General features: G+C 31.5%; 3 protein-coding genes across 4 annotated transcripts; 1 reads left to right on the forward strand and 2 right to left on the reverse strand.

Annotated features, from left to right (window-relative positions):
* Positions 1 to 2,560: 2,560 nt before the first annotated feature.
* On the reverse strand, positions 2,561 to 4,517 carry LOC131169278 (cathecol O-methyltransferase 1-like). Of its 2 annotated transcripts, none has more exons than XM_058128420.1 (4): positions 3,938 to 4,517; positions 3,583 to 3,842; positions 3,239 to 3,303; positions 2,561 to 3,151 (listed from the first exon to the last, which is right to left on the reverse strand). In XM_058128420.1, the coding sequence occupies exons 1-4, from the start codon at positions 4,366 to 4,368 to the stop codon at positions 2,855 to 2,857; spliced, it is 1,053 nt and encodes a 350-aa protein (XP_057984403.1). In that variant the 5' UTR covers positions 4,369 to 4,517; the 3' UTR covers positions 2,561 to 2,854. The 2 variants fall into 2 exon arrangements, with proteins under 2 accessions (XP_057984403.1, XP_057984402.1); XM_058128419.1 differs by having other exon boundaries at positions 3,532 to 3,842; positions 3,938 to 4,515.
* A 591-nt stretch (positions 4,518 to 5,108) lies between these two features.
* LOC110668198 ((R,S)-reticuline 7-O-methyltransferase-like) lies at positions 5,109 to 6,747 on the forward strand. Its single transcript, XM_058128418.1, has 2 exons — positions 5,109 to 5,939; positions 6,187 to 6,747. Exons 1-2 carry the CDS (start codon positions 5,109 to 5,111, stop codon positions 6,493 to 6,495), a joined length of 1,140 nt encoding a protein of 379 aa, XP_057984401.1. The 3' UTR covers positions 6,496 to 6,747.
* A 2,797-nt stretch (positions 6,748 to 9,544) lies between these two features.
* Positions 9,545 to 11,222, reverse strand: LOC131169565 (cathecol O-methyltransferase 1-like). Its single transcript, XM_058128751.1, has 4 exons — positions 10,634 to 11,222; positions 10,226 to 10,536; positions 9,963 to 10,027; positions 9,545 to 9,875 (listed from the first exon to the last, which is right to left on the reverse strand). The coding sequence occupies exons 1-4, from the start codon at positions 11,062 to 11,064 to the stop codon at positions 9,579 to 9,581; spliced, it is 1,104 nt and encodes a 367-aa protein (XP_057984734.1). The 5' UTR covers positions 11,065 to 11,222; the 3' UTR covers positions 9,545 to 9,578.
* Between the last annotated feature and the right edge of the window lie 821 nt (positions 11,223 to 12,043).

The following is a 12,043-nucleotide window of genomic DNA, read 5'->3' on the forward strand; positions in this document are numbered from 1 at the left end:
TTTAAATTATAATCTCTTGTTTTATAAGGTAGAAACAATAGAGTATATATCTTATAGTGTTAGCTTCATTATTTTTGAAAGCTTTTAAAATTAATTTACTTTTTATAACTACTCCCTTTTCTCTTAGTCTAAATTATTTATTATTTTAAAAAAAATTAAAAAATATTATTTTTCTAATTTTACCCTTATTTCTATTAAATATAATAACTATTTTTATAATTTCTTAAAATACATCTTATCACTTTCTTTCCCTTAATTAGATAAGATAAAAAGTAATTAAAAAGTATTTTATTATAATTTAAGTGATTTAATTGCTTCCTTAATTATGATTACAAGACTTGACAAGTTTCTTCATTATTATCATCATTCAAGTGGCAGAAGTTAAAAACCTATTCACTAAATCAAAAACCTAATAGAAAATCTCTAAACTCAGATCTAATTGGAATAATGTTACGCATAGATTATAATGTCGATATTTTAGTTGGCAATGGCAAAATTACTTGACTATGTAAACTTGATGTTACATATATCATCGCTTATAGCTTTAACATAAGATATTTAAATAGTGAAATTTATAATTTTCAAAAGATATATTTTCTTATTATTATATTTGATTCACAAGAAAACCCTTTTTTTGTTATTTAGTAGAAGTTTAATTAGCAAGCTTAAAAGTTTTTCAAAGAGTGTGTGTATGTGATTTTCTGGAAACAAAACTTTCCATTGTTTCGTTTTCAACAATAATTGTAATGTTGATTGGGCTATTGCTGACTTTGCTAGCAATTCTGGTTTGCTGGGAGAAATCTTTCTTCCACTCCACTAACGTCAAGTCAGCCACGTCTCGCAGGTGGAACTCTCATTCATTCATATTTTAATTACTTGCTGTATTACTGCCCATTTGCAAGCTATCCTGTGGGCTGGAATTCAAACCTTCACTCAGACGGCCATCACAGCATTCATTCATTTTCTAAGTAGATTGAGAGACTCAAACCTTTTTAGGTCTTGGTATAGAAATCTGTTTCTTTTTGGTTCATATTCTGGAAGAGATGGCAACCGATTTGCAGGTACCTTGACATAGCAAGGTGTTATTAATCCTTTAACTTGTAAGTAGATGTGATATTATATTTTTTATATATTTATTATTGGGGATATTTTTATACTAATTTTTGTCCTATGAGACTAAATTCTTTATTTTAGACGATCAAAATAACGTATTCTCTTATATTAACATGAAACTCTCAAAATAATAATTTTGGAATGCTTCTAATAGAATTTAATTATGCTCATTGATTGAATTAATTATATTAATTATTTTTTATATAATTTTATTAGTTTGAATTATGACCTAACTTAAAAAATTTATGATGCAAAATTCAAATTGGATATTTTATAAAATCTATATGACAGGTTGTTGCTAAATGATTGAATTTGACATTAGGTTAGGTTGCTTTCTTATTTACTAACATTACTTTTGGCCCTTGTTTTTGGCAACCAATTCAAAATCATCCAATTTGTTGAGTTTTAGTTTGTTATTTTTTTGATTAATTGAAATTGATGGTAATTTTTGCTTTTTTTAATTGATTGGGTTCTAAATGAGTTCAAATTTGGTATTTCACAATTTTATAAACCTGTTTAAAATTACAATTTGCTTTTTTTTAGAGATTTTATGATTAAAATATATAAATTTAATTTAAAATTATTTTCAATAATTTGTAATTAATTCATTTAAAATAACATTTTGTTCATTGTAATCTTAGTATTAATGATTGAGATATGGTGATGGAAAATTTTTCTTGTCTAAATTTGATCTATCATAAATTTAAGACACAATATGTGTTCGAATATGTGTTCGATGATGATAATGATGATGATTGGGTGCTTGCGTTTTCTTGAGAAATTGCATTTATTAGAAATCCCAAGTCAGTGACTAAAGTGATCACACACTCCATCTAGAAGAATTCCAAAAACTCCCCATTATTTGTTTACCTACTTTTTGAAGTGAAATGTTTCCATAAAATGGACTCTGTACCATTATTACATCTCACACTAGTTAACCTCTTACAGATCTTCTGCTAAGACCAAATACACACACACAGAATTAATGGAACAATTTCTTGAAGCTGAGGAATTGCTCAGAGGCCTCCACGAATAAAGGGCAACTCTTGTTGCCTTTGAAGACTCCATGGCACTAAAATGTGCTGTGAAGCTTTGCATATATTTAATTAAAAAATTTTTATAAAAATTTAATTAAAAAATTTTTATTAAAAAAAAAATCTAATATGATTACTTAAAAATTTAAGTAAATTCGCTTATTATAAATAATCTATTTCAAAAGAAGCCACGTAGATTTTCTATGAAGAAAAATCCATGTAATTATATATATTGACTCTCAACATTCAAGCTATCACCAAGGCACCAACACCAACCAGCTGCTTGAGGACCAAGAAGCCTGAAACCCTTGCAGGACTTGAAGAGTTTCTTCTTATGACCATTAATGCATTGGAAATTAAAAATCTATTCACTAAATCAAAAACATAATAGAAAATCTCTGCCAAATGCAAAATTTAGTCTAACAAAGAATAATTAAAGATATATACACCAATAACATTTCCTCACTGTTATTTAATTATTTGATAAAAACGAGAAAAAAAAAAAGAAAGAAAGAAAGAAACAGAAGTTATTGGAGATTCCAGGTGAAGCTTGTGCTCTCTTACTGTCTATGAAATTGGCTTCGACTATTGGTAATAGGGCAATTATTTTGGAGATTGATTCTTGTACTTTATTTGAAGATGTCTCTAAACATTAAAGGCGATTTTCATCTCACAGAAGAAAACATGAGCCATTTAGGAGCAAATTATTACTTGAAGAATTCCATAACCCAAAAGTTACAAACACAAGATTGAAAAGCGATACCACTAAATCCAGCTGCAGTAGCCAAGGCCATGAATTCTTGTTGAGTCCTTTCCTTCCCTCCTGGATTTTGAGTCATCATAAACACGTCCATAAGTGAAGTGTCCCTCGCTGCTGCACTATTCTCTGCCATTACTGGAAGCACTGCATCCACTACTATTACCTTTCCATCATCTGGAATTGCTTCGTAGCAGTTCTTCAACAGCTTCAAGCAATGTTCATCGCTCCAATCATGAAGTATCCACTGTTAAAATCTTAATTTAATTAAGCCTTAATCTAATTTTATTATTTTAATTTGTATTCGATATAGTAGGTTCTCAAAGTTCAATACCTTCATAAAAATAGCATCTCCTTGTGGAACTCTTTCAAACATATCTCCTTCTACATGATTCACACCTGCAACATATTTTCATAACTAATCTCTAAATATATACATAAAACTTTGCAATGTTATTTAAAAAGAAAAAAAAAAGAAAGAAAGATATATATATTCGATCTCATATGAAAATAAGTTTAATAATCATTAGATCATATTTTTGTATCAAAATTTATGCAGAATCAATTAAATTCATTCTCATGTAAGGTCCAACACATAGTAGTTGCACCCAAAGAGAAAAGTTGTACCAGGATAAGGAGGGGCATGTTGTATGACACGAGGCAAGTCAAAATTAATACCCTTAATGTGAGGGTATTTGGAAGTGATCATGTTAAGAGTGACTCCAAGTCCTCCACCAACATCAACCACCTGCTTTAGGTGCTCGAAACCCGTATAGGACTGGAGGAGTTTCTTCATAACTATTTTTGTGTGATTAAACATTGCTGTGTTGAAAACCGCATTGAACCTGGGGTCACCGCGAGGATAATCAAAGGCATGTGTTCCATGGACCTTATTGAATGGAATTCCACCTTCAAGAATTGCATCCTTGAGTAAAGGCCTAGATAGAAAGCACGAGACCAAAAATAAGATGGAAAAATACACAAGAGCAAAAACAACAAAGAATAATAGAGCCAGGGCAATAGGCAAATTAACCAGCTCTCCATATAGACCTTGTCTTGATTCAAGGTCATGAAAGGTCCTAGGGAGACCCCATCTTCATTTTTCACGAAGTATTTGGAAACAAAATTCAAATGGTAGAGTCTCTGGTGGGTTCCTTGAGCATTTGAGGACAGAGAGCAACCAAGCACACAGTGGCTAGCTAGAAGCCTGAGGATCCTATCAAGCATCATGGGCGCGTCAGGGTTTTGACAGCTGCTAATTTGGGCTGCAATATCGAAAGCTGAGAGTTTTGCATCAGGACCTGCTTTGGCTATAATGTCAAAAATGCCAAGGTCTATTGCAGTTTGCATTACCATGGGCAGTACTGACCCCATCGAAATTTGAATGGCATATGAAAAGCTTTCTTCTTCTCCTTCTTCTTCATTTGTACCATATTCTTGTTGGGTTTTTGTTGAAGAAGCCATGCTTCCTATTTCTCTACTTGTTTGATTTGTTTCAATCTTCCCAATTCAATCAAGTTTCCTAACCTTCTACTGAACATTATTTGACCTACATTATTTACAATAATAAAAAGATTTTGTGCTTATCCTCGCAGAGCCATGAGGTTAAGCATATGCATAATTATTTTTCAATTTAATATGGTATAGATTTGTCGGTTTTGGGTGTCTTATTGAGTTATTAATTAGAGTTGGTCCGGTTGATGTTAACCATAAATCTATAATATAATCAAAAGGCCGACACCGTTGCTCTCTTTGTTGTTTTCTACTCCGTTATCTTCAATTTTTTAATGGCAAAATTTATATTTTTCATAACATATAGTTTCTTGTTATTTTATAATTTAAAATACTTATTTAGAATTATGATTATAATTTCTTAAAAAAATATTATTTTAAGTATTATTAAAAAAATAAAAATAAATTTTTAACAACTTCTAGCTAATATAATTGAAGTGATATTTTTTTCAACGATATGGACCCTAAAATTATCCTCATTGATGTGTTGGATTTTTTTTTTTTTTCCGAAAATTGATATGTTTGATTTAGTATTAATGATTACGATATGGTGATGGATTGCTTACATTTATGAGATATTTCACATCAGAGATTACACTGATCAACTCCATCTAGAAGAGTGATTCAAAAAATTTCCCGTGTGTTTACCTACCTCTTGAAATGAAATGTTTCCATAAAATAGACTCTGTACCATGATCATGTCTCACACCAAATCCTCTTATAAATCTTCTGCTAAGACCAAATACACACACGGAGAGAGAATGGAACAACTTATTGAAGCTGAGGAATTGCTCAGAGGCCAAGCACAAGTATGGCAACTCATGTTTGCCTTTGCGGACTCCATGGCACTAAAATGTGCAGTGGAGCTTCGCATAGCTAATATCATACACTCTCACTCTACCCCAATTACATTGTCCCAAATAGCTTCCTCTATTGACTCACCTTCCCACCCTGATATCCCCTACCTTACACGCATCATGAGATTGCTGCTCCGCCGCAAAATCTTCACTGCTGATCGTCCATCAGACGGCGGAGGGACTCTCTACGGGCCGACCCACGTTTCTAGATGGCTTGTACATGACTCCGATAGGACCCTGGCACCCATGTTATTAATGGAGAACCATCCTTTGACGACCAATCCCTGGCATTGTTTTAGCCAATGTGTGAAAGAAGGTGGCATTGCCTTTAAGAGAGCAAATGGGAGTGAGATTTGGGAGTTTGCATCACAGAATCCTGAGTTCAACTCCATGTTCAATAGTGGCATGGCATGTACTGCAAGAGTAGTGATACGTGCAATTTTAGTAGGATACAAAAATGGGTTTGGTTGTGTGGGATCACTGGTTGATGTGGGAGGTGGGACTGGGGACTTGGTGTCTGAGATTGTTAAATCACATCCACACATCAAAGGGATCAACTTTGATTTACCTCATGTTGTTACTACAGCACCAGAGTATAAGGGTGTGTGCCATGTTGGGGGTGACATGTTTGAAGCCATTCCAAACGCTGATGCTATTATCATGAAGGTAAAATTTTTTAAACTAAGATTTTTTTTTATAGTTTTTGAATTTTTATAATTTCTTACAGTTTGAGTGAAAATAAAGGTTTTCAATAGAAAATTTTGTTCATTTCACCGATTTAGTTGGTAAAAAAAATGAAGATTTTTTACATTTACAAAAATTTTATTTTAAAAAAATAATGAATTCCCTATAAATTCATAGTTTAAAACTTGCACTCAAAACTAACTAAATAAACAAATATTTCTTATGGCAGTGGATAATGCACGATTGGGGAGATGAAGATTGTGTGAAGATATTGAAAAATTGCAGGAAAGCGATACCTGAGAAAACAGGGAAGGTTATCATAGTTGATGTAGTTCTGAAACCAGAGGGTGATGACCTATTTGATGACACAGGTTTGGTGTTTGATCTGCTAATGATTGCACATTCATCGGGTGGGAAGGAGAGGACTGAACTTGAATGGAAGAAATTATTGGAGGAAGGAGGCTTCCCTCGCTACAATATTATCAAGATTCCAGCTTTAACATCAATTATTGAAGCCTATCCTCAATTACAAAATTAACCTATCATGCCATTAATATGGCTAGATAGGATATTTTGAGAAATTATCAAATGCACCTAATGTATATATATTATTTCTCATAATTATGTGAGATTCATTCTTTATATTACTAGAAGAACTTATATTTATATGAGAGAATAAGTACTATTTTTATGTGTAAGGACATTTCATGATATTGTAATTTATATTTCTTTTCTTTAGTATTTCAAAAATCCTTAATGGGTATGATAATTATTAGAATTTAAATTATAATCTCTTGTATTATAAGATAGAAACAATAGAGTAGATATCTTATAGTGTTAGCTTCATTATTTTTGAAAGCTTTTAAAATTAATTTACTTTTTATAACTACTCCCTTTTCTCTTAGTCTAAATTATTTATTATTTTAAAAAAATTAAAAAATATTATTTTTCTAATTTTACCCTTATTTCTATTAAATATAATAACTATTTTTATAATTTCTTAAAATACATCTTATCACTTTCTTTCCCTTAATTAGATAAGATAAAAAGTAATTAAAAAGTATTTTATTATAATTTAAGTGATTTAATTGCTTCCTTAACTATGATTACAAGACTTGACAAGTTTCTTTATTATTATCATCATTCAAGTGGCGGAAGTTACAAATCTATTCACTAAATCAAAAACCTAATAGAAAATCTCTAAACTCAGATCTAATTGGAATAATGTTACGCATAGATTATAATGTCGATATTTTAGTTGGCAATGGCAAAATTACTTGACTATGTAAACTTGATGTTACATATATCATCGCTTATAGCTTTAACATAAGATATTTAAATAGTGAAATTTATAATTTTCAAAAGATATATTTTCTTATTATTATATTTGATTCACAAGAAAACCCTTTTTTTGTTATTTAGTAGAAGTTTAATTAGCAAGCTTAAAAGTTTTTCAAAGAGTGTGTGTATGTGATTTTCTGGAAACAAAACTTTCCATTGTTTCGTTTTCAACAATAATTGTAATGTTGATTGGGCTATTGCTGACTTTGCTAGCAATTCTGGTTTGCTGGGAGAAATCTTTCTTCCACTCCACTAACGTCAAGTCAGCCACGTCTCGCAGGTGGAACTCTCATTCATTCATATTTTAATTACTTGCTGTATTACTGCCCATTTGCAAGCTATCCTGTGGGCTGGAATTCAAACCTTCACTCAGACGGCCATCACAGCATTCATTCATTTTCTAAGTAGATTGAGAGACTCAAACCTTTTTAGGTCTTGGTATAGAAATCTGTTTCTTTTTGGTTCATATTCTGGAAGAGATGGCAACCGATTTGCAGGTACCTTGACATAGCAAGGTGTTATTAATCCTTTAACTTGTAAGTAGATGTGATATTATATTTTTTATATATTTATTATTGGGGATATTTTTATACTAATTTTTGTCCTATGAGACTAAATTCTTTATTTTAGACGATCAAAATAACGTATTCTCTTATATTAACATGAAACTCTCAAAATAATAATTTTGGAATGCTTCTAATAGAATTTAATTATGCTCATTGATTGAATTAATTATATTAATTATTTTTTATATAATTTTATTAGTTTGAATTATGACCTAACTTAAAAAATTTATGATGCAAAATTCAAATTGGATATTTTATAAAATCTATATGACAGGTTGTTGCTAAATGATTGAATTTGACATTAGGTTAGGTTGCTTTCTTATTTACTAACATTACTTTTGGCCCTTGTTTTTGGCAACCAATTCAAAATCATCCAATTTGTTGAGTTTTAGTTTGTTATTTTTTTGATTAATTGAAATTGATGGTAATTTTTGCTTTTTTTAATTGATTGGGTTCTAAATGAGTTCAAATTTGGTATTTCACAATTTTATAAACCTGTTTAAAATTACAATTTGCTTTTTTTTAGAGATTTTATGATTAAAATATATAAATTTAATTTAAAATTATTTTCAATAATTTGTAATTAATTCATTTAAAATAACATTTTGTTCATTGTAATCTTAGTATTAATGATTGAGATATGGTGATGGAAAATTTTTCTTGTCTAAATTTGATCTATCATAAATTTAAGACACAATATGTGTTCGAATATGTGTTCGATGATGATAATGATGATGATTGGGTGCTTGCGTTTTCTTGAGAAATTGCATTTATTAGAAATCCCAAGTCAGTGACTAAAGTGATCACACACTCCATCTAGAAGAATTCCAAAAACTCCCCATTATTTGTTTACCTACTTTTTGAAGTGAAATGTTTCCATAAAATGGACTCTGTACCATTATTACATCTCACACTAGTTAACCTCTTACAGATCTTCTGCTAAGACCAAATACACACACACAGAATTAATGGAACAATTTCTTGAAGCTGAGGAATTGCTCAGAGGCCTCCACAAATAAATGGCAACTCTTGTTGCCTTTGAAGACTCCATGGCACTAAAATGTGCTGTGAAGCTTTGCGTATATTTAATTAAAAAAATTTTATAAAAATTTAATTAAAAAATTTTTATTAAAAAAAATCTAATATGATTACTTAAAAATTTAAGTAAATTCGTTTATTATAAATAATCTATTTCAAAAGAAGCCACGTAGATTTTCTATGAAGAAAAATCCATGTAATTATATATATTGACTCTCAACATTCAAGCTATCACAAAGGCACCAACACCAACCAGCTGCTTGAGGACCAAGAAGCCTGAAACCCTTGCAGGACTTGAAGAGTTTCTTCTTATGATCATTAATGCATTGGAAATTAAAAATCTACTCACTAAATCAAAATCATAATAGAAAATTTCTACCAAATACAAAATTTAGTCTAACAAAGAATAATTAAAGATATATACACCAGTAACTTTTCCTCACTGTTATTTAATTCTTTGTTAAAAACGAGAAAAAAAGAAAGAAAGAAAGAGAAGTTATTGGAGATTCCAGGTGAAGCTTATGCTCTCTTACTGTCTATGAAATTGGCTTTGACTATTGGTAATAGGGCAATTATTTTGGAGATTGATTCTTGTACTTTATTGGAAGATGTCTCTAACCATTAAAGACGATTTTTATCTCACAGAAGAAAACATGAGCCATTTAGGAGCAAATTATTACTTGAAGAATTCCATAACCCAAAAGTTACAAACACAAGATTGAGAAGTGATGCCACTAAATCCAGCTGCAGTAGCCAAGGCCATGAATTCTTGTTGAGTCCTTTCCTTTCCTCCTGGATTTTGAGTCATCATAAACACGTCCATAAGTGAAGTGTCCCTCGCTGCTGCACTATTCTCTGCCATTACTGGAAGCACTGCCTCCAGTACTATTACCTTTCCATCATCTGGAATTGCTTCGTAGCAGTTCTTCAACAGCTTCAAGCAATGTTCATCGCTCCAATCATGAAGTATCCACTGCCAAAATCTTAATTTAATTAAGCCTTAATCTAATTTTATTATTTTAATTTGTATTCGATATATTAGGTTCTCAAAGTTCAATACCTTCATAAAAATAGCATCTCCTTGTGGAACGCTTTCAAACATATCTCCTTCTACATGATTCACACCTGCAACATATTTTCATAACTAATCTCTAAATATAAAAAGAAAAAAAAAAGAAAGAAAGAAAGATATATATATTCGATCTCATATGAAAATAAGTTTAATAATCCTTAGATCATATTTTTGTATCAAAATTTATGCAGAATCAATTAAATTCATTCTGTCCAACACATAGTAGTTGCACCCAAAGAGAAAAGTTGTACCAGGATAAGAAGGGGCATGTTGTATGACACGAGGCAAGTCAAAATTAATACCCTTAATATGAGGGTATTTGGAAGTGATCATGTTAAGAGTGACTCCAAGTCCTCCACCAACATCAACCACCTGCTTTAGGTGCTCGAAACCCTTATAGGACTGGAGGAGTTTCTTCATAACTATTTTTGAGTGATTAAACATTGCTGTGTTGAAAACCTCATTGAACCTGGGGTCACCGCGAGGATAATCAAAGGCATGTGCTCCATGGACCTTATTGAATGGAATTCCACCTTCAAGAATTGCATCCTTGAGTAAAGGCCTAGATAGAAAGGCACGAGACCAAAAATAAGATGGAAAAAATACACAAGTACAAAAACAACAAAGAATAATAGAGCCAGGGCAATAGGCAAATTAACCAGCTCTCCATATAGACCCTGTCTTGATTCGAGGTCATGAAAGGTCCTAGGGAGACCCCATCTTCATTTTTCACGAAGTATTTGGAAACATAATTCAAATGGTAGAGTCTCTGGTGGGTTCCTTGAGCATTTGAGGACAGAGAGCAACCAAGCACACAGTGGCTAGCTAGAAGCCTGAGGATCCTATCAAGCATCATGGGTGCGTCAGGGTTTTGACAGCTGCTAATTTGGGCTGCAATATCGAACGCTGAGAGTTTTGCATCAGGACCTGCTTTGGCTATAATGTCAAAAATGCCAAGGTCTATTGCAGTTTGCATTACCATGGGCAGTACTGACCCCATCGAAATTTGAATGGCATATGAAAAGCTTTCTTCTTCTCCTTCTTCTTCATTTGTACCATATTCTTGTTGGGTTTTTGTTGAAGAAGCCATGCTTCCTATTTCTCTACTTGTTTGATTTGTTTCAATCTTCCCAATTCAATCAAGTTTCCTAACCTTCTACTGAACATTATTTGACCTACATTATTTACAATAATAAAAAGATTTTGTGCTTATCCTCGCAGAGCCGTGAGGTTAAGCATATGCATAATTACTTTTGAATTTAAGATGCTATAGATTTGTTGGTTTTGGGTGTCTTATTGAGAAATTAATTAGAGTTGGTCCGGTTGATGTTAACCATAAATCTATAATATAATCAAAAGGCCGGCACCGTTGCTCTCTTTGTTGTTTTCTACTCCGTTATCTTCAATTTTTTAATAGCAAAATTTATATTTTTCATAACATATAGTTTCTTGTTATTATATTTGATTCACAAGAAAATCAATTTTTTTTAATATAAATTAAACTAAGTAATAATTAATGGACTAAATAACTGTATAAATTGATAGAAATAAAGCAAAGTATATGCAGTAAAGGAGATTAAGTTGTTTTATTCAGTAGCAAATGACTTGTTTAAATAGCCAACTTACAACGGTAATAAACAAAGAAATAGGAACTAACTATAAGACTAAAAATCTGCTAAAAATCAGCAGCTATCCCAAAGACCAGAACAAACAATAGACATGGTCAAATAGGACGTGAATAACAAATTTATTTAACATTCCCTCTCTTAAACTGATATCAGTTTAACAAGATGCACCCTCTCTTAAACTGGACAAACTCCAAGTAACCTTCTGAACTTCTCAAACATGGGTAATTTGAGAGCTTTTGTGAAAATATCAGCTAACTGGTCTTCACTTCTGCAGTAGATGAGATCAATCACTTTTTCATTTGTGAGTTCACGCAGATAATGATATTTGACATCTATGTGTTTACTGCGACCGTGCAAAACTGGATTTTGAGAGAGTTTTATAGCAGAACTGTTATCACAGTAAATCTCAATTGCTTCTTCCTGTATGAATCGCAATTCGGT

Source organism: Hevea brasiliensis, chromosome 10, assembly GCF_030052815.1.
Source record: "Hevea brasiliensis isolate MT/VB/25A 57/8 chromosome 10, ASM3005281v1, whole genome shotgun sequence".
In the NCBI taxonomy this organism is placed as follows: Eukaryota; Viridiplantae; Streptophyta; class Magnoliopsida; order Malpighiales; family Euphorbiaceae; genus Hevea; species Hevea brasiliensis.